General features: G+C 41.5%; 2 protein-coding genes across 3 annotated transcripts in view; both read right to left on the bottom strand.

Annotated features, from left to right (window-relative positions):
* Positions 1-5,719, bottom strand: part of abat (4-aminobutyrate aminotransferase) — a 31,124-nt gene extending 25,405 nt beyond the window's left edge. Inside the window, exon 1 of one of the 2 annotated variants that reach the window (XM_080855984.1) lies at positions 5,581-5,719. The gene's annotated coding sequence lies outside the window, so the exon portion shown is untranslated. The remainder of the gene's footprint in view (positions 1-5,580) is intronic. The other variant, XM_080855985.1, reaches the window with a different exon arrangement.
* Positions 5,720-6,432: 713 nt separating this feature from the next.
* mettl22 (methyltransferase 22, Kin17 lysine) lies at positions 6,433-20,329 on the bottom strand. Its single transcript, XM_080857052.1, has 12 exons — positions 20,246-20,329; positions 19,901-19,983; positions 17,475-17,627; positions 15,649-15,948; positions 15,348-15,388; positions 15,107-15,251; positions 13,938-14,009; positions 13,258-13,311; positions 12,111-12,191; positions 11,897-11,999; positions 9,931-10,099; positions 6,433-6,897 (listed from the first exon to the last, which is right to left on the bottom strand). Exons 3-12 carry the CDS (start codon positions 17,578-17,580, stop codon positions 6,865-6,867), a joined length of 1,104 nt encoding a protein of 367 aa, XP_080713178.1. The 5' UTR covers positions 17,581-17,627; positions 19,901-19,983; positions 20,246-20,329; the 3' UTR covers positions 6,433-6,864.
* Positions 20,330-22,182: the final 1,853 nt, after the last annotated feature.

Genomic DNA, 22,182 nt, shown 5'->3' with positions numbered 1-22,182 from the left:
TTATGCAACATGTTTGGCATGCATCCGTCTCAGTATGAGTAAAAGCAGCTTCAAACGAGCAACAATATAACACCATTACGAAAATCAAACAAAAAATTGTCAGAAAGAGTGATTAAGCAATGATTGTGAAGATGCAGTTTGCATTGGATCGTTTTTCGAGAAGCCTGAGTAACTGGATCATGTCTGACCTGAATAACATATCCTCCATTTCATCTGTTTAGCATGAGTAAGCCTTGGCTTACACTCTTCTATAAGGACCAGAGCATCCACAACATCTTATTTTGGCATGCCATTCTCAACGGAGACCAGTTAATTCATAATTTTAGAAGCAAAACAGATACAAGGCTACATTATTCTTATACATTATTATATTATATATTATATTATTATATACATTATTCTTTACAATGACGTCACAATATGTTTTGTATAACTCTGAGAGCCTTAATTCATTGAATGCTAGTCATAAGCACTGCATTGTTATACAGAGGAATGCATCCATCCACTAGAGCTGCAGCTTGCATAGTATAGCTCCTGCTACGCTTGTGCCATATTTTAAATCTAAATTTGTTAATTTCTCTTCCTAAAACCCACTAGAGGACACTATTTAAAAGGCTATTTAAATCTTATGGGGGAGCATGCCCCCAGACCCCCCTAGTTTTGCTTGGTCACAGGGGAAAAAAATGGTTTTATGTAGGGGCTTAGGGGCCCCCAAAAGTGGGATCTTAGATCCGTGAGGCTCTTCGAAATGGTGTTGGGTTTTGTTGTGGCTCTTTTGAGCTGGACTGGTTAGCCACCCCTGGTATAGTTCCTGCTACGCTAATGAGAAGTGAAGGCATTTGCCTTGAACAGGATCAAAGCACACTACAGTGGCCTTAACTCTCATGACTACAAAGGGGTGAGAGGATGTCAACACGATAAACATTGTTCTACACAGACTAGCCCCTCTTAATTTAGAAGATCATTTACATTACCTTGTTTTAATCTACTGTGGTGAATTGAATTATCTACGAGATAAATCACAGGATTTTAAAATGTTCATGTTATGGTGGAAGAAAGGAGAGGTTAGACTGTAGTTGCATGCGATTTTGCTTTCAATGGATACTTCAACTAATGTGACGATTTACAGTGGTTAAATTGTCCTTAGGTAGAGTGTTTTACTTAAAGAGGACCTATTATGTTTTTCCCCTTCCTGTAGTGTGCTGCATAGGTTGTTTGTGTGCGTAAGCGGTCTGCAAAGTTACAAAGCCAAGTACACTGCCTGTGCACCTTTATATATTTCACCGTGGGAGAGTGGGAAACGTCCTATCGATTCCTTTGTATGGCTTGACATATTAAGTTATTGACAATAAAGCTACTTTGACTAGACTTTGACTTGACTTTGACTACACCACAGACGGAGTAACTCTCTCCCACAGAAACCACTCTTCCCAGCTGCCTGAAACACCTGCCTGGAATTCAAGCCCTGTACCTTCACATGATGATGCAATCTTGTTACGCAATCCTTACTGACCAATCAGAGCATACTATAGGGCTCATCGGGAAAGGAGACTTGAAGACAAAGGAGCAAAGGAGTGTTTCAGATTGAGGATGAATAGAGAGGTACAGCACGAGTTAAAAAAATGTTTTTGGAACACTGAAGCATCTAAATCTATTCTAGAAGACCTCAAAACTGTTAACACTGAAATTGAGCATAATAGGTCCCTTTCAAATGAGCAAATGAGGGCCCCTAATCTGTCGTCGTAGCAACAGTGCACCCATCCAGGGAGTAGAACCTCTTGAATCAAATAAATATTGGCCTAGAGTTGCCAGGGTAACCAGAGAGGGAAGCAATTCTATCCTAACCCCCAGTCCACACACTCAGCATGAAATGGACTTCTGCTGCTGAGTGTGTAAGGATACGATTTTTAAAAGGCAGAGAATCTCATACAGAATCTTTTAACACGGAAACCCTACAAATCAGATTCGAGCACTCCAGCAGATGCATGCGTATCAGTACACACTGTTACCTGTCTGTACACACTGCTACTGCATGGTCAGCAAGATCAAATCTAAACTGACACAGCTATCAGAAATGTGGTTGATGCCTTGTGCTGTTAAACCCATTGAAAAGCAGTGGTGCAGCCTCTTGAGCGGTTATACATCAGGAATCTACAGCGATCTTCCAACTACACAAGAGAGGAATAGTCAGACAAAACGCCCAAAAAGCTGCGTCTCACCATCGTAGGTGTGGGCCAACCATTTTTGATCTTGTGTTTGTTACAGTTTTAGCAGGTCTGCTTAGATTTCTATAAGGTCAGAGCTCAAAGAGATATGATAATAAGGGACAAGATGCTTCCAACACAAGCTGGCTGAAGGGCACAGTAATGACAGCTGTAGAAGTAAATTATAAACTGAAATTTCTTCAATTCACCGTACCTTTGAACATTAATCATCCCCAGGGCAAGAATGTTCCTTTCAGGCACTGCATTTCTTGTTTAAGTCAAAGAAGTAGTGTACCATATCAGCCAGGGTCTATATCGCTTTAAATTGCAAATAGGAATGATGTAGTCTCATCCTCTGTGATCCAATAAATGAAAAGAAAATGGTATGTTACACATCTTAGCACATACAATAGATCATAACAGAGCTTTCTGATAAGGCTTGTTTTACGACTCATTTACCATTCATGGAGTGAACCATTTACACCAACTGTCATCTGACTCACTAAAGCAGCAGATTTCTACATGTTGATTTAATAAATTAAATTTAACTTGGAAATTTCAGCACAAGGGGGGCCCTGGAGTTGAGTCAGATTAGTCATTCATAATCATTAACTTGGCTATACCTGTACCAAAATAGAATTGCATAGCAAAGTTTCAGTGTCACTGCCATTCGAATGGGTGAAAAGACTAGTGCATAACATCACTGCAAACTGCAGCTGACCTGCAGCTGCACTGCACATTCAAAACACACTGTAGACCACCACCTCTGTTCTCTTCCTGTTATTGACAGCCCTGACTTGAGCTAAGAATAGAAGTTCAGATAGAAATTCAACAAAATGTCGACGCTTTCATGATGCCAAAGGCTGTATTACTCATCTTTCCAAGGAGATCAGCCCCACCCCTATAGGCTTGGCTGAGACCTGATTTTTTTTCAACCCCTAGCCAAGCCCCTTCCAAAGAGTATGAACTCCATGCCCCGTACTGTAGCTCAACGACACCAAAACACTAAATGCACATTTTAATCGTATATATATATTTGCATTCAGGGGATGGGGCGTGGCAGCAACTGTTAGTGAGAGTTTAAGATGATATTGGCAACATTTGCATTCAGGGGACGGGGGAGTGGCAGCGCTCTTCAAAATTCCTGTGCACGTCCCTGCTCCTTACTCCTAGAGAATTATTTGGAAGGGGCTTGGCTAGGGGTTGAAAAAAAAAATGAGGTTTCAGCCAAGCCTGTAGGGGTGACTGAGAGGTTTTAAACAGTAGATGGAGCTGGAGAAATTTTCAACCCTTTTAAATGCAGATTTTTTTTATGAAAATGTTTTTTTTCTGTCAATATTAACACCAACCTTGACGTGTTTAATCACAATACAGACATATAATTTAGTCTACAGCTTAAAAAGAAAAGAAAAAAAATCACATTTAAGTGTGCACTACCTCTTTAATAGAGCTAGTTCAAAAGAAGCAACTTGGATCATACAAATACAACATAGCCAAGCTTTTCTAAAAGTCTGTCTCTCATCCTGTGACTGAGACGAGAGCAGTGAACGCGCTCATCAAGAGGCTGTGACAGCTGTCAATCAAACTGTGCAGACATGGGGTCAGTAGACTCCTCTGCTTTGACACAAAAAAAACAAATGTACAAATGTTTACGAGCCAAAAGGCAGAATACAAATGTTCCTTGTTCAGTTAGATACACATTATATCAAAGTTTTAGGTTACCTTTCAGCGTTGGTTCCCTACTCATACATTATCTTACACAAACGTACTTCTCGTCCCATGTTTGGTTTGTTTGCAGCTGGTCACCCTACACAGCACACTGACACAGGCTACCCATACAGAACATTAACTCGGTTTTTGTAGACTTCATTAGACATTTTAATATCATTTGAAAATCATTTTGAGTTTGAATATCAAAAAGTTTGGTAAACCAAGGTTTAGGCTTATAGAATGCAGTCAGGCCAGGTGGTTTTCAAAGTAGGCCTATGTGGTTTAGTGATAAGCCTGGGTAAACTAACGCAAGTGGTTAAGTGGTTAACCTTAAAAGAAAAGGCCTATGGCTTGTTTTTGCTAGGAGAATGAAACCATAGGGCTCTCCTATTAGGAGGTTTAGGGTTAGCACTTGGAAAACCCACCCTGGAGATTGAGTGGAGTCCAAACGGTTCTCATAACCGTTTACTTCCCAATAACTTCGTTCTTGGTTTACAATAAGATTAGGCTATTCCTCCACCTCCTCTAGCCTCGCTGCGCTTCGTTACGTTCATTTTCAACTTCTTATATCTATAGCCTTTAAGTCTTTGCTTAGATAATTAGCTAGTTAGCTACCACCAGATACCAATAATGACAATATATTATTATTGTAAAAAAAAAAAAAAAAAATAGAGAACTGGAGTTATAAATCAGAGGCCCAGGCCAAACGACGCCCATGAGCCAAGTCATACCTGAAATTACAAAACATGGAGGCTTTCCGCTCAAGGATACGACCTCTATACAGTGTTGGACTATCTGAAAAAATTCCCCCAATCTTCGAGTGAGCTCTGGCTTGTCAGACTTGAACCTGCTCACTGGCGCTCAGGGCACATGGCATACCTACCATACCTTTAACATGCCACTGGTCACATGATCAGCTGCATTGGAGCAACAGGTCAACCCCAGCTGCAGGTCCTCTGACTGTTTGAAGGAACAGCTTTTATAGCTTACACATCAATACTTTCTGGATCGAATATTTTAGCCTGGTTAAGGTGCATACCTTCATTAGACTGCTAAGCAGTTGAGGATTTGTATTAATTACTTAACTTGAAATAATATGAATAATATAAAGATTTACAACTACAAGGGTAGGAAACGCAATGTTGCTGACAGATTTGCATTAATTTGCGAGTTGATTACTGACTAATGATTTATCTTTATAAGGCCTGTAGACAAATCGAGATCGACCAAGTTCCTCCATCATATCAAGAGTTCCGTTACTTACCTCATACGACCGAGCAAACAGACGCCAACCGGTTCCGACTGGATCTAACTAGTCAAACATTTCTGCAGACAATATTTTTGCACGAGAACACGTTCAACTAAGGTTGTGTAGTGTTGCGATGTACCATTCAGTAAAATGTGGAGGTAGTATTTGTTGGGCAATGTCATTGTTTGCCGAAACCACAGAATGCATTCACGTAGTCTAGACGAAAGTTATTCAGATCTTTATAGCAACACATATGTCTCGAGTCTTTTGATAGGTTAGCCTACTGCTTCTAAGAATGAAGCTACATTGTGTAACAGGCTACAGGCTGAAAACATGGGCTGTCTGATACCCTAATGCTATGTGTTTAGAGGAGACAAAAGATGCACTGGTGCAGAAGCGTATGGTGAAGGTACTCACGTTTTGACTTGATACTGTAGCGATCTATGGGTGTGCGGAAACCACGGCCGCTGCGGCAGCGAGAGAAACAACGAAAGTAAAATGTAAACAGTGATTCTGCTGAGGGTAAGATCTTACATCGCTTGCGATCTGGTTCTTTTGACTGAAGGAGGGCCTTAGTTAGACCCGATGCGCTACTAGCCAATCAGAGCACTGCGCACTGTCTGACTCCCAACAGCTCTGGCTGCAAATCGAGTTGTCAACCATTCATGTAAGATGATAAAAAGATATGACACACGGGAAAGACAGCTATCTTTGTGACTCCTTAAGTCCTGCAAATGTAGATTGTCACAATCATGCAAATAAATCACCGCATTCTGACACAGGTTCAAAACTCACTGACGAGCTGATCTAACCATCAAGTATTGATACAAATATTTTACAAGAAATTCTGTCTGTACACGATTATAAAAAGTATATTTCAGAAATATTTAAGATAATATACCTTATCACTGATATTTCAATCATGAAACAAATGCGAAGAACAAAATTCGCCGGGTTATCGAATGTCAGACAGTAGACAGCAAGCTGCAATAATGGATTTTGTAACTAACGTGCTGTGCCAAGAAGCTCAACCTGTCGGTGTCTATGATTAGGTTCTTACTCCCTCTACAGTTCGACATCGGACGAGCAATGAAAAATAGCCCATAAAACAGCTGACGCCGTTCTCTGTGTGTGCGTCTGTTTTTTTTTTTTTTTTTTTTTAAATATATAGCCTATATATGAAGAGCCTCTTGAGAGTATACCATATGCCTCATCAGTTAGCCTACATCATATCGTTCATCTAAACAGGACTCTTCAAGCATGAAAAGCAGTCTTTATTTTTCATTGTAAACAATTAGAGGTAAAGAATAAAACAATATACCATCCCTTTGTTCATGGGAGTTAGTGTCACCACCAGAATAAAAGTGCCTTCCTGATTAAATACACAATCAGTGGTCAGCATGGCCCTTCCTTCTTTCCACAATTATATAGTGCAATTAGGCATGATTAGGTCAATGCACGTGCCCTCAAAACACATGGGACACCTATTGCAGTCTGTAGTTCATCCAACAACTAACAGCCAGAAATAGGAGTCTGACATCTGTCACCTGTCACTGCTGATCAAATCTTCAAATGTGTGTGTTTCCTTGTCCCTTTTTAAGTTAAAACACAGATAAAATCTCATAAAACAAGCATCTTATCAGGTATCAGGAGACACTGAAGTTCCATCCCAAATTAGAGAAGCTACAAGCTGGTCAGAGTTCATTTTTGGCGGGCGGAGACTTTCCACAGCTCCTGTATTGAAAGAGAGAGAAGGGAAAGGAAATTAAAAAAAGCATTAAGGCCGACTTCTGCAAGCGCTACAAATAACATAAATAAGATGGCAAGAGCATTTACAATTTTTCTCAATTGATAAAACAGTAAAAACCCATTGGCTGAACAAAGTTCTCAGTTGCCTGAACTCATGTAGCTAATTGGGCAGTCTGTTGCCAATAACTATTTCACATTGTAAAACACAATTTGCAGATCTCACTTAGACTTTTCAGCAAATCTCTAGACACATTCTCAGTCTCAAAACACTTTCTGCACTCTAATGCACATGTTATCAATACTGGTAAACACAATTGGCAACAATCAAATACAAATAGAGAACAAATGTCATTGATTAAACACAACCATTCAAAATTGATTTAACTTGTATCAAATGATGTGACACAACCAATATCAGCCAGTTTAGAGAGCAAACAGGTTGTTGAAGGTGGGAAGGAGAAAGTCTGAGAATGGATAGAAGAAACAATGTGAGAGGACGAGGACGAGTGAATACCACGTCGACTCCTTTGTTTTTTGTCCCTTTTCCTGTAGTAGTGCATACTGTAGTAGGCCTACAGTGTATCGTATGCTGTATAATGTACGATAAACAAGTTGTATGGCTCTGAACATTGTGCTTTCTATTTGGTACAGTAACAGTACTGACTGCTCAATAGATTTTGACTGGTTGCAGGTTCATATCAACAAAGAACGAGAGTGAGTTGTGAGTAGTGAGATGCAGGATACAGTACTATAGGGGTACAAGGAGGAGAACTTTTCAACACAAATTAGAGCAAAGCAGAGTAGTAATTTCTGATACATTTTTATAGCTATCAGAGAGAACATGTTTTCATTCATCAAAAGACAATGACAGATAAATGTGAAATTTGTTTTGAGATTTAAAAAAAACTTCTCCCTGAAAACTATATATTTTGAACAATGTGTTTTCTATTTTTTGGTGTATTGTTTACTGACTGCTTGAAAGTGTTTATCATTTTTGACCACTTTGTTTATGTGTTTTTTGTGCAGTGTTTTTTGAGCACAGGTAAAACAGTTTTGAGACGAAAGTTTTCTTTTTGAAAAGGATTCAGAGGTTTTGTAAATAGTGCTTGAAGATGAGGTTTTACAGTTTCGAGAAAATGGGTGACTGTTTCAAGAAATGTGTTTTAGCAATCGTGAAAAACTGTAATTGAATATTGATTTAAAACACTACAAAATAAAAGCATTGAACTGAAGAAAGGCCTTGTTACTGCCCTCTCTTGTGGTGTGAGAATGAAATGTTCAGATGTTCAACAACGGTGACTGAGGGTGAGGGGCCGGGGGCTAGGGTTAGGTACCACAGTAAAAATGTTGACTTCATTAAGTTGACTTATCTAGCCCCATGATTAAGAAAAATGCAGTTTATTATCGATTGTTATTAGATGGCCTGTTTCATAATGGATGTGAATGGGAACAGGTAAGTGCAACCCACTGTCCATTAGGGGTCTCAAAGAGCGCTTTGTATTTGCTACAGTGAGGTAAAAGTGAGCTACACTCCACACCTATAGGGGGAGCTCAGGAGCAAATTATTGAGTAAAGGGGCTCTAATTGTGCCATATTATCATTTTTATAAAAACCTGCATTTTTTGAGTTGAAGATGGCTTAACTTTCTATCTACGGTTTAAAATCATCCAGGGCTGAGTCAACCCTTTGGGACTAATCTGTCATGAAATTTATATTTTAAAAGAATGTTTACGCCCTTCCATATTGTAGCCTTCTGTTCAACACGTTGCAATTAAAACCCACCCGGCATGACTAGCAGTCTAAGGGGAGGATGATGTTGGTTGGCGCTGAATGATTGTGTCAGTTGGTGCAGAATAACAACGAGAATTTGAAAGGATTTGTTGGGACAATTTCATCAGCCTCCACAAACACTTATTTCTGTCTGATATTAGCATTTGATAGAGAAATTTAATGAGCACATTGTTATTTTATAATCTGAATGCTTATGTTTGCTGAGGCCTACTCTCTTGCTGAGCCAAACCACCCGTTTTTGTACTGATAGTCATGCATACCGTTCTTCTATCAAGGACATTTTCTTAGATCACTGCTGTAACTTCTGTAGCGATGGGATGGGAAAATAACACCCCTTGTCTGCTCATTAAAACATGTTTTATATACTCACATAAAGGCTGACTGCGCCCAGCTTTTTCTTTGGAGTTTGTTCATGATTTTTGGCCGTGACACTCTCCCTCTTTTGCAAAAGATAAAGCTCAAGGTCTCCAAAGATAAAGGTCTCTGTCACATTAATATTAACGTCTTAATACAATTTATCCAACAGCATTTTTTTTTTTAGTTTTTGAGCTTTTTGCCTTTATTCTGATAGGATAGTGAAGGTGATAGAGAGAAGAGGTGGGGAGATGGGATCGGGAAATGACAGTGGGTCGGATTCAAACCTGTGTCCCTCTGGGCGTTCAAGCCCGTAAATGGTCGGGGCTACTTCTTGCTACCACAGTGCCCCCCTGATATTAGCATTTCTGCCAAAAGAAAAGACCAGGAAGAACCCAGGGGCATAATTCCCCAATTTAAAGGTACAAAGATGTATTCGTGTTGTGACTGGAATCACAAATATGACTGGAATGTGTCTTTTCTGATGTAATGATGTATTTTCTAAAGGTCAACTGTTGTCAATTGTTTTTGGAAGGGGGTGGAGGCCTTTATAGAACATCTAGAGGGTATATGTAAACAAACAAACCAAACGGCTGAGTTACATCATCTATCATCCCCATCATCATCTATTTCCATTTCTTCGACAACAAAATCTACTACACGATGCACCTTTAACTCAATCTGTGACACGGTCAAACCTAACAGTAAGAACTTGCTCAAATTGTTCCTCCCTACGAGAGAGCTACGAGGCCTACACCTGCAGGAGAGCTCACGCAGAACGCTCACACTACAGTGAACATGGTACACACACACACACGCATACACACACACACACACACACACACACACACACACACACACACACACACTCACCAGGTGCTCCACCCGCTCGTACTGGAAGAACTGGGGGAACGGGCTGAGCACTTGCTCGACGGAGTACTGCATCTTGCCGTCCTCCATGTCGCGAAGCTCGTCCAGGCAGTGGCGGAATTGGTTGTACTCCTCGCAGACCACCTCCATGTGCCTGAGGGTGAAGTTCATCCTGCCCAGAAAAGGTTTGCTCCAGTTTAGTGCCTGAGCCAAAGTGACTCAGTTTATTAAGCAGCCATTTGTGCTGTGACAGAAACGTTCTCCAATTAACACAGTCTTGATGTTAATGAATCATTCCCTTTCCTCAGGATTCAAAGAACTTCTGTTTAAAGTGACTTCCGTTAAAGTGTGGGAGTGTTTAGAACGGCAGTCGTGACAATGGAGTGTGTGATTAACCATGCTTGCATTTAGCCTCTAATGACACTTCTGAGATTTCACAAAAGCTGTTGTTCCACCCTTTCTTGTGATGCCAAGGACTTACTGTACAACTAACCACCCAAACCCAATTATTTTCTGGAACAGAACGATGGTTAACAACAACATCCAAGTGTCCTAATCCCACAGTGCTACATTTCTAAGCATGATGGGAGAACAGGGTAATGATGATGCGGTTCTAAAAGAAGCACTGCTTGCATCCTGCCTTTTCTCAATGGAGATGTAGACTGTGCATCCTGCCTTTTCTCAATGAAGATGTAGACTGTGCATTCTGCCTTTTCTCAGTGGAGATATAGACTGTGCATTCTGCCTTTTCTTAATTGGAGATATAGACTGTGCATCCTGCCTTTTCTTAATTGGAGATATAGACTGTGCATTCTGCCTTTTCTCAGTGGAGATATAGACTGTGCATTCTGCCTTTTCTTAATTGGAGATATAGACTGTGCATCCTGCCTTTTCTTAATTGGAGATATAGACTGTGCATTCTGCCTTTTCTCAATGAAGATATAGACTGTGCATCCTGCCTTTTCTTAATTGGAGATATAGACTGTGCATTCTGCCTTTTCTCAATGAAGATATAGACTGTGCATCCTGCCTTTTCTCAGTGGAGATATAGACTGTGCATCCTGCCTTTTCTCAATGGAGGTATAGACTGTGCATTCTGCCTTTTCTCAGTGGAGATATAGACTGTGCATCCTGCCTTTTCTCAATGGAGGTATAGACTGTGCATCCTGCCTTTTCTCAATGGAGGTATAGACTGTGCATCCTGCCTTTTCTCAATGGAGATATAGACTGTGCATCCTGCCTTTTCTCAATGGAGGTATAGACTGTGCATCCTGCCTTTTCTCAATGGAGGTATAGACTGTGCATCCTGCCTTTTCTCAATGGAGATATAGACTGTGCATCCTGCCTTTTCTCAATGGAGGTATAGACTGTGCATCCTGTCTTTTCTCAATGGAGGTATAGACTGTGCATCCTGCCTTTTCTCAGTGGAGATGTAGACTGTGCATCCTGCCTTTTCTCAATGGAGATGTAGACTGTGCATCCTGCCTTTTCTCAGTGGAGATATAGACTGTGCATCCTGCCTTTTCTCAATGGAGATGTAGACTGTGCATCCTGCCTTTTCTCAATGGAGATATAGACTGTGCATCCTGCCTTTTCTCAATGGAGATGTAGACTGTGCATCCTGCCTTTTCTCAATGGAGATGTAGACTGTGCATCCTGCCTTTTCTCAATGGAGATATAGACTGTGCATCCTGCCTTTTCTCAATGGAGGTATAGACTGTGCATCCTGCCTTTTCTCAGTGGAGATATAGACTGTGCATCCTGCCTTTTCTCAATGGAGATGTAGACTGTGCATCCTGCCTTTTCTCAATGGAGATATAGACTGTGCATCCTGCCTTTTCTCAATGGAGGTATAGACTGTGCATCCTGCCTTTTCTCAGTGGAGATATAGACTGTGCATCCTGCCTTTTCTCAATGGAGATATAGACTGTGCATCCTGCCTTTTCTAGGTATAGACTGTGCATCCTGCCTTTTCTCAATGGAGATGTAGACTGTGCTCGTGTGTTGCAGATTGCTTGTTATCCGGTACAGCATCCTGAAGAGGCCGTCGGTGAGGTCATCATCATAGCACACTGGAGGAACAGGAAATGAAGGTCATTAACTCAAGCCAATTACAAGGACCTTCGATCAGATCAATAATCGCAGCCCCCTTAGAAAGGGGGGATGTTTCATTATATACATACCGTCTGCGGCCATTATTATTGACGTCTCGTTGTGCATGTCGGCCACCTCATCCTCAGTCCATGCGAAGGCCACTTCAGCATCTGCAGGAATAACAGTAGCTTTAGCTTTAAGGGACCGGGGATGATTTCCCTTGGGTCTCGGGGATAATTATGTGTGATTAAAAAGTACAGGATGTTCTATTCCAGAAAGACTTCTGCTTTTGGGCCTTGACATTGATTAACGGTTTGGGGCCGAGGCGAGAGAACCTCTTCTCTTTTGGTTCGAAAACCATAAGACCATAAATGGAATGTTAACATCCTGGCTGTGCCACTTATGAATATTACAATAAGATAATTCCGATTGGGTTTGGCAAACAGCCAGTCAGAATTGGCCACATGAAAGTCTAGATAATGACAATAAAGCTACTTTGACTTTGACTAGATTCTGAGGCCTTTAAAAATGGCATGTAAGCACGATTTCCCTCAGAGTTATTTCCCGGGGTCTCTCTCTTTTGTTGTTTCTTTTATTGAACAATAAAATACAACTTCCAGACTTCTACAACCAGTCTCCAGTCTTCTGATTAAGAAAAGATAAAAGAGTATTGAGCCAGAACAGGATCCAGACGGATAGATGTAGTAGATAGATGAGTAGCTAGACAGAGACGTTACAAAGACAGACAGAAATACTAAATAGGGACACACAGATAATTATGAAGAGCTGTGATGAAATCTTGAAACTGACCCAAGAGAAGACTATTCTCTGTGAGAATACCATCTCTCCCAAAACACTAAATACAATTCCACTAATAAAACTGCGATTAACCTTGACAGTTCACCCCGCTTGTGCCAGCTGGGCTATGGGGGTCTTATCAAATGCTGGACAGATGGACCGTAGGGCCACTGTGACCCTAACTGCACACACAGTGACCTTTAGCGCACACACTGTGACCTTTACTTCACAACTCTTTGCAAGCTATTTAGCTTTCAAAATGGCGCAAACACAAAACCCACATCACACATATTCGACCATTAACACCAACCTCACCACATAGCACACCACTCACCCACGCCTACCCTAACGCACGCATGCATGCACGCACGCACACACGCACGCACCCACGCACGCGCACACACACACACACACACACACACACACCACCGGCCTCACCTGTGCAGAAATCATCCCCTGTCCAATCCAGCTGTCTGACTCTCACCTCACTCGCTGCAGGGGGAGAGAGGGGAATGAATTGAATGCTAGCTGCCCAACGGGAAAATGTCAATGCCTTTCAAGTGCAATGGTTTGAGGAGGCATTCGCTCACTTTCACATGAATGCTCGCACAATGCCACAGCTGACTGCAGAAATGATTTTTATGTAAAACCGATGCTGCTGTACATTTATCTGTATGTTCTTATGTTCTTACGTTCATCTGTATGTATCTACTTAGCGTTATGTAATGTCTTGTCTTTATACTTTACTTAGACTGCTCGCGCAATGCCACAGCTGACTGCAGATATGATTTGGCCTCTAATAGTTAGATCATACAGTTGTGCACGATCACCGGAACATGGGTTACCTGCAATGTTTTTTTTTGCACTACCATAACTTCACTTTTTATGTAAAACCGATGCTGCTGTACGTTTATCTGTATGTTCTTACGTTTATCTGTATGTATCTACTTAGTGTTATGTAATGTCTTGTCTTTATACTCTACTAAGTACTAGGAAATGTTTATCTGTTGTGCCTGTGCACTTTTTATGTTTCACTGTGGGGAGATGTTCTTTCGATTACTTTGTATGTGAAGTAATTGACAATAAAGCTACTTTTGACTTTGACTTTGATGGCTTACCTTTGGCTTCTGTGAGATGTCTGTTTATGGTGACGTTTCTTTGACACATACTCAGCAGGTCTTGGCCCACGTCTGGAAAACATGTAAACATTGTTATCTGACTGCACTTCTGTTCATGGCTTAAACCCCCCACCCACCCCGCCTCAGTGTATAAATGAAAGAATGCATCACTCAAACAGAACAGCAGAAGCACATCATCATTATACACGGGAAAACATATAGTTTCTTGTCTAATCTCAAGCGCCATTAGCTGAAGGTTACATTATGTAAGGACACTGTCATGGGAACACTTTACCACCCCCAACCCCCACAAAAAATAAAGAAAAGAAACAAAGGCGAAAACACAATTTGATGAGGCACAACAAACGATATTCAAATGCACCCAGAGAACACCAAGATTCCAATTATGGCCTTGGCAACAGCGTGGCTGTTAACATCCTGTTCACTTTCGCTCCTGCTGCCGGTCACCCTGCCCGCTCTGTTGCCTCCGCAAACAAACTCTTATCTCTTAAATCTCTAAACCTGAGAGCTCTCACTGACCTCACCTCAAGGGAGTACCATGGATCATTACCACAAAACACTGGTAAAATAAAATATAGATAAAATCCTAAAACACACAAACATCCATACCTTTAGGGGTCCTTATTATGACAATCACCAGTGTGCTAGCTGACAAGGGAAAATACTTTATCTGAGGAAAATACGCTGTCCCGCTGTCTTTAATTAAGAATAATACTCTATGTGAAATACTGCAACAAAAAAAAAAACGACTTTTCTGTAAGAGAGAGAGAGAGAGAGAGACTACAGGAGGCTGGAGACATTCGCAGCAGATGGTTCTACTCCCACTTCTGGAATTACTTCGGAAAGTTAACGTTGGATGAAGAGTTTCAATTAAAACAATTTTGGTGAGAGAGAAACAGGCACTGCAGTGGTGCGTGGCGCGCGCATGTCCGGTTGAAACGGAATTAGACTATGGCGGGGCGCCATAGTCTCGTCAATGTGTGGGAAACACTGCACTGATTTTCACTCATGTACACACTTCAGCAATCAACAGCCTGGGGTGAAAGTTGCCCAGGCATTGAAAGCCCATCTGACAGCAGGCTCACTGACCTTGTTTGACCCAGAGACACCTGCAAAATCTCACTTAAGCAATTAAGCTGCATTAGTACCTGTGCAATACACCATTTTGGCCTGTGTTGCCATGACGACACTGGTCAGTCCAGTTCCAGCCCCAAGCTCAAGAACAGTAACTCCCTCGAACTCAGCTGGTCGCGAGAGGATGAAGTCAGCTAGAAGAAAAGCTCCTCGCCAAATCTTGAAAAGAGAAAAAAAAAATCACTACATGTTTGTGTGTGTGTGTGTGTGTGTGTGTGTGTGTGTCACAATAATAGGGACAGTTTTAGAACATACCTGCTTGCCGACATCTTCCAATGGGGTAGCCATTGTATGTTCTATATATGATGACAGAGATACAACAGTCAGTTGCACTCCAACCGCACACAAAGGAATACTGAAGAGCCTCAACACAGATGGAAAATAAATTGAAAAAGCACACACAAAAATCTTACAAACCCATAGCAATGTTTTGATCTGATTTATGGTTTCAGTGTGGATTGGGAAACCAGACAGCCGCAGACAAGGTAATTTACCAAGTGTACAACACAATAGCAGATGCTGCCTGAACATGACGGGGACCACAAACAAAAATAACCTATTCTGATGACATCTTGACGTGCTGCCTCTTCCTCTTCCTCATCATCATCCTCGTCCTCTTCCCCATGGCCATCTGTCGAAGTGCCCGTGGCCTGTCTGAGGATGATGGGGCACACCCTCTCCCGATATGGGGACGCATCTCTGGGCCTCCTCGCCACGTCCAGGTCACCATCGTCATCCAGGGGAGCCTCTGACTCACTGGAGCGGCTGCCATCCTCACTCCTCTCAGGGGTAAGTTCACTGCAGGCCGCCTCCTTCTCCTCCACATCCCACAAAATCTTAAACTTTGAGACGAACACTGCACAGAGAAGCACAAATGTAATCAAACTTAATGACGAACACTGCACAGAGAAGCACAAATGTATTCAAACTTAATGACGAACACTGCACAGACAAGCACAAATGTATTCAAATATCCGGTTACAATTCTTATGTGGTGTGTGTTTTCCTTCTGTTAATATTGCTCTGTTATAGGCCTATTGTTTGTGTTGAGAAATGAACTGTCCAAATTATATCTAGGTTTATGTTATACAAGTTTGCTTTAAAGATAATCGATACTGAGGAGGGATTTTGCACTGTGGGTCTTTCACTCGATTTGTGTTCTCACTTTTCAAACACATGGGTGTTCCATCTCCAAAAGATTCCAGCTCCATCCATCCATCCAAGACAAATCATTTAGAAATGGAGGGCATTCATCATGACCGCATCTCTGCCTAGAAGTGGACGCCCATCAAGACCATCACCAAGAAGCACCAGAAGAAGAATAAATCAGGTAAAAGTCAACCTGCACATCACCTCTAAAGAGTTTCGGACCTCTCTGGCAGCATCTGGGGTAAATGTGCATGCGTCTACAATCAGTCATGATGAATGCCCTCCATTTCTAAATGATTTATCTTGGATGGATGGATGGAGCTGGAATCTTTTGGAGATGGTCTTATAGCTTTCCCAAGACTGATGGGCTGTCAGAACCTTCTTCCTGATGTTCTCGGATATTTCGTTTCCTCTCTGCATTGTTGATCTGTGTGGGTACACCTTGGCACTACAGTAGTTTGGTTGGTTTCCTCTCTCTTTTAATCTGTGTTGCCCAACCCTTTTCCTAAGGATGTCTCAGTTGATTGGTTTGCTTAATTGACTAATTGAGCACCCAAATATGTTTCACCGAATCTGTCACCTGCTTGACTTTACCAATGCAGCTAGGGGTTCACTTACTTTTGAAAATACACTAATTCCATGTTTCATGTAGTTTTTTGGCTACTCAAACAATTCCCTCTAAACAAGTTCATGCAAATGATAAACATAAACCTGACATTTCATCTATGGAAAATTGGTGATGAAAAAAAATGAAAAATCATGGTAAAACAACAGAAAACTCTGAAGTGCTCAAGGGGTTTTATAAACTTTCAAGTGGCACTGTATATGGACTGGTCAGCGTGCCCATGTGCCACCTCTGTCCCCGATCGAAAGTGCCTCCAATGGGCATGCAAGCAGGGGACTGAACCCCTGCCCTTATGAGACCTGGCTGTTCTGGCAGCACGTGGAGGGCCGAGAGTATGTGTAAGCCATAACGATTTGGCTAAATGGTTTGTATTGGCACTGAACATTTAGATGACCATGTTTCAGATATAAAAATAAAAATGTGAAAACACATAAAAGCATCCGTTACAATGGGACTTCAGGAACGGTGGGAGTGGGGAGAGCTACCAAGGATCCACGTATGTCAACGGCAAGTGATAGTATGTGATAGTACGATTTGTGATCGCATCTCATTGGACAGTATTATGTCAATGGCAAGAAAAGGACTGAGACTGAGTACAGTCCTGCTACCTGGTTGGTTGACACCGTTGAGGCGTGTCATCAGGTGGCGGGTGTTGGGCAGTAATAGGTGCACATCTGACAAGACGGTGTCCTTGCGGAAGCTGACCACGTCCATGGCTGAGTCAACATAGGTCCTATGTGAGAAGGGAAGTTCCGGGGCGCCTGAGGAAAATACAGAGACTTTACATGTAAAAGCTGCTGTGGTCCAACACAAAGTACAGCACAGTGATTATGTGACTTTACACAGTGCTATGATGAGTGCAGGATGAAAGCCTGGCCGTCACATTACTGTGGCAAACTCAACCAATGGAGCAGCACTGCAACTTTATTCCTCTACATACGGTTCACCGTAGTGAAATACTTCTAATACTGATTCTAACACTGAAGAGATCTGTCCGTCAGTTTGGCATCGAAGCTGTTAAGATATGCAGGCAAAATAAGCATTCAATATTAAACCAAATCCAAAATAACTTACAGTGCAACAATATCAACTTTATAATTTTAGAGACCAATTATAAGCCTTGGGAATTCAACCCTAGAAATGAATGACCTTGAGTTGTTTTGAAGAGTGAAAGAAGTGTGTGGGAGGCTTCTTAATCACCATGTCACGGTGACATGAGACAAAAGCCATTTCACCTGCTCATAGTGAAGGCTGACATCTGTAGCTTGCCTGAGGACAGCCTCTGAGGCTAGTATACTCATGTCAATCAGTATGTTCCCCAGAGGAAAATGGATTTACCTACACTCATTATCCAGTGAATATTAGCCATGGCCGAATTTTTTGTGCATCAGTCTTCTCTTACAAAGAGTGGGGCATGGCTAGAAACATGTACACTGCCGTTCAAAAGTTTGGGGTCACTTAGAAATTTCCTTATTTTTCAAAGAAAGGCACTGTTTTTTTCAATGAAGATATCATTAAATTAATAAGAAATACACTCTATACATTGTTAATGTGGAAAATGACTATTCTAGGTGAAAACGTCTGGTTTTTATTCAAATATCTACATAGGTGTATAGAGGCCCATTTAAAGCAACTACAGTATCACTCCAGTGTTCTAATGGTACATTGTGTTTGCTTATCCCCTACGAAGACTAATGGATGCTAAGAAAACCCTTGAAAACCCTTCTGCAATTATGTAGGCACAGCTGAAAACAGTTTTGCTGGTGAGAGAAGCTATAAAACTGGCCTTCCTTTGAGCTAGTTGAGTATCTGGAGCATCACATTTGTGGGTTCCATTATACTCTCAAAATGGCCAGAAAAAGAGAACTTAGATGTCAACATCTACAGTAAAGAGGAGACTCTTTGCTGGCTGCTGGCTGCTGGCCTTCTAGCCAGAGTGGCAAAGAAAAAGCCATATCTGAGACTGGCCAATAAAAAGAAAAGATTGATATGGGCAAAAGAACACAGACATTGGACAGAGGAAGATTGGAATAAAGTGTTATGGACAGACAAATCCAAGTTTGAGGTGTTTGGATCACACAGAAGAACATTTGTGAGACGCAGAACAGGTGAAAAGATGCTGGAAGAGTTCCTGACGCCATCTGTCAAGCATAAAATAAATGTCATTATTTCTAACCTTGTCAATGTCTTGACGATATTTTCTATTTATTTCGCAACTCATTTGATAAATAAAAGTGTGAGTTTTCATGGAAAACACAAAACTGTCTGGGTGACCCCAAACTTTTGAACGGTGGTGTATGTTTCAGGATCACATGCAAATACTGTCTTCAAACAATAGCAATGGTGTTTTTCTGAATGTATGGTAAAAATGCTAAATTACACCATATTCATATGCATCGCCTGTCTTGTTTATCTCTACAAAACACAAAAAGATCGAAGTGGCTTCTTTCTTTAGCTGAAGTGAATGGCGGCCAGTGTACTCTGGTCATTCATTGACATATTACTTGTTGAATGAAGTTGTGCTACTATGACAGGCAGACCTGTAAGCTGCATTTGACTGCTGCTACAAGGTCAAACAGAAAGCATATTCAAGATATTTCAAATATTTTATGTATTGGTTTGGAGCTTGCTACACACAAGCACACTAACTATAATCATGATTCAACATGTCGGTGTGGGGTTGTCTTAGGTGTAAAGGTCAAAGCCAATAGAATAGAAGAGCAGATGAGAGGTATAGCCAGGTATAGAAATTCCTGAAACAACATTTGTAAACTAAGAGCTCAAACACACTGCCTCAAATGCTGAAGCAATTTAACAGGCCCGCACACATTTTAGAACATTTCAGACTTATGTCTATACTTTATACAAAAAGCTAGACTTTTCCCACCATCCTACGCGCATTTTACCCATTAGGTAATGGTTGTTATTCAGTGAGCTATAACATCCAACATAATCGGAGACACCTTTAGGAAGGCAGCTAGGACTCACGAAGAGGTGGGATATAGCTGGAAAAAAGTGTGTTGCACCTGTTTACCTCTTCATGGTTGGCTGTCTACACTGTTGCGTCCTTGGACTGGACTTATCCTCACGTCAGTTCAATTACTATAGGAAAAGTATCTACAGTAACAACAGAAAATATTATGGCACGTTAGTACATTTTCGAATGGGAAGTGTACCCAACGAGATAACTGCTAAATGAATGTATTACATTATTATGAAGGTTCATTCAACCTTAGGGCTAGCTAACGGAACGTAAGAAGCTTAAGTTAGCTTGCAGACACAAGAGAGCATGTTCGCGATTTACTGAGAAATCTCCTCGAAATGTATATATGTCAGTACAGACACAACCATATTAATCCATCATGGCTAAACACATTACCTCGACTGACAGTAGTGATTTTAAATTAAAAGCAATCGCAACGCTGTCGTGACTGCAGACCCTCCCCCTCAAGCTTGTCGTGTGTTACTTTCTCACTACACGTAAGAAACAATGCTTCGTGGTTCACATCGTTCCGCGTACAGCATATTCTGCGCAGAGGCAGGGCTACGAGCGAGCTGTGAAGTTGAGCTAGACAGCTAGTACACTGTAGTTTTTATTGGTTTATGTTTGTTGTTTAGCCTATGGCACCAAAGATCGAGCAAGAATATTTAATGAAAACTTGTTTATTAGTTAACTCTTCCTTCCAGGTTTATGCTCATGTTATGACAACCCTGTTGCTGGCAATGAGTCTATCAGAGTTGCCAACTTTTAAGGCTGACTTGCCATAACAGGTGTAGTTTTTGACGTGAGATGCACAATCAATGAAAATGTGTTTTTTTTATGCTTTCGTGAGGCAGGACATACATTCATGTGACTCACTCCAAAAGCGTGGAACGCATCGTTTGCAACCCATACGAGTTAATTACATTTCTGGAAACAACAATGTCGTCGTTATTGTTATCATGTGAACACTGTGGTGCCATGAAATCTCTGAGTTTGTCGTAGACAATTATAAACTACAGGAAGAGTATGGGAAAGTAAAACAATTATTTCAGAAACACAAACCGGTACCCTCACGGCTGTATGCACTGTACGTAGCCTACCATCTACAACGCGAGAAGAATAAATATAAGTTTGCTTCCAGATGAAGTGTCGTCCTTATCTGACAATGTTTGGCAGGAAATAAAATCGTAGTACGGATAACTAATGCCCAGCATTGACGCTGCAGATACAGAGCTGGAGCAGCGGAAACAGCTAAATGAGTTACAGCCAAAACGCAGTGAGTTTAGTAAAGCCCTGGAAAGTTATGCAAATTTCTACCCAAACATTCTTTGCGTCCTGAAGGTCTTGTTGAATGCCCGTTTCCACAGCGTCTGCTGAGCGGACATTCAGTAGGCTACAAGTAGGGCTGAAACACACCAAACAAGGTTTTAAAACTACAGACGCTTCAAAAACATTTCAATAAAGTGCGGCGGGCAAAACAGCCACAGACACACCAGGTTATTTTGCCCCGGCGCCTATTAAGCGGAGATGCGTGCGAAACCTGCCTGGGCCTAGTGCGACAATGATGTGCGGTGCGCCTCCGCAACTTGCCCTGAAAAGTTGAGAACATTTCAACTTTTAAGCGCACCTAAAAAATGCTGTTAATACGCGACGCGCGGCACGTAGAAACACGTTTGGTGTGTTTCAGCCCTGAGGCATCTTAACATCTACGATGTACAAGGAATGACAAAAGACTGACCGGACTTGCTCTCATGAATATTCACACGGATTTAGAAATCGACAGCGAAGAAGTACTAAAACAATTTGATGCAACTGGCAGAAGGAGAATCAACTTCAATAGGAAGGGCAATGCGTTTTGGCTGTAACCCATTATTTGCGCGCGTGTGTGTGTGTGTGTGAACGGGCGTGCCTTTTACTTGGTGGCTATGTGCGTAGCCTACCTCACATTTTTTTTTTCTGCAGGCGCCCCTGCCCTCACCCCTTATCTTGTGCTCACGCTCACATTTGTCACCTATGTCTAAAATCCTGGAAATACCACTAATCATTGTATGCACAGAACCCTTCCTGGGAATTGCGTCTATATGATCTGTTCTAATAGCTATTATTATTACTTGTTATCTCCCTCTGGAACGAAATACTGTTTTCTGATTGGCTAATGGGGTGTACATTAAGTTCGTGGAACCGCACACCTTGGACGTAGTCCCAGTAGAAAAGTTAAATCGCCGTTCCATATCAATGCTCTTGAATGGTTACCATTGACAACCAACGTAACGTTTTGTTTTTTGAAAAAAAAGCCGGTTCCAGGCACTACTTTCTCTAACGGGAGCACTAGG

This window comes from Sprattus sprattus, assembly GCF_963457725.1.
Source record: "Sprattus sprattus genome assembly, chromosome: 18".
In the NCBI taxonomy this organism is placed as follows: Eukaryota; Metazoa; Chordata; class Actinopteri; order Clupeiformes; family Clupeidae; genus Sprattus; species Sprattus sprattus.
Note: the sequence above shows the minus strand (reverse complement) of the source record. Positions and strands in the feature narration are given on the sequence as shown.

Bases quoted from the DNA above. Each gene is read 5' to 3' on its own strand.
- mettl22 (XM_080857052.1), bottom strand. From the start codon at position 17,580: ATGGACGTGGTCAGCTTCCGCAAGGACACCGTCTTGTCAGATGTGCAC. The intron at 15,252-15,347 runs GTATGTTCTAAA...TCTCTTTTCAAG, and splicing joins TGGAAGATGTCGGCAAGCAG to ATTTGGCGAGGAGCTTTTCT. The intron at 6,898-9,930 runs GTGAGTGTGTGT...CTTTCAATACAG, and splicing joins ACGAGCGGGTGGAGCACCTG to GAGCTGTGGAAAGTCTCCGC.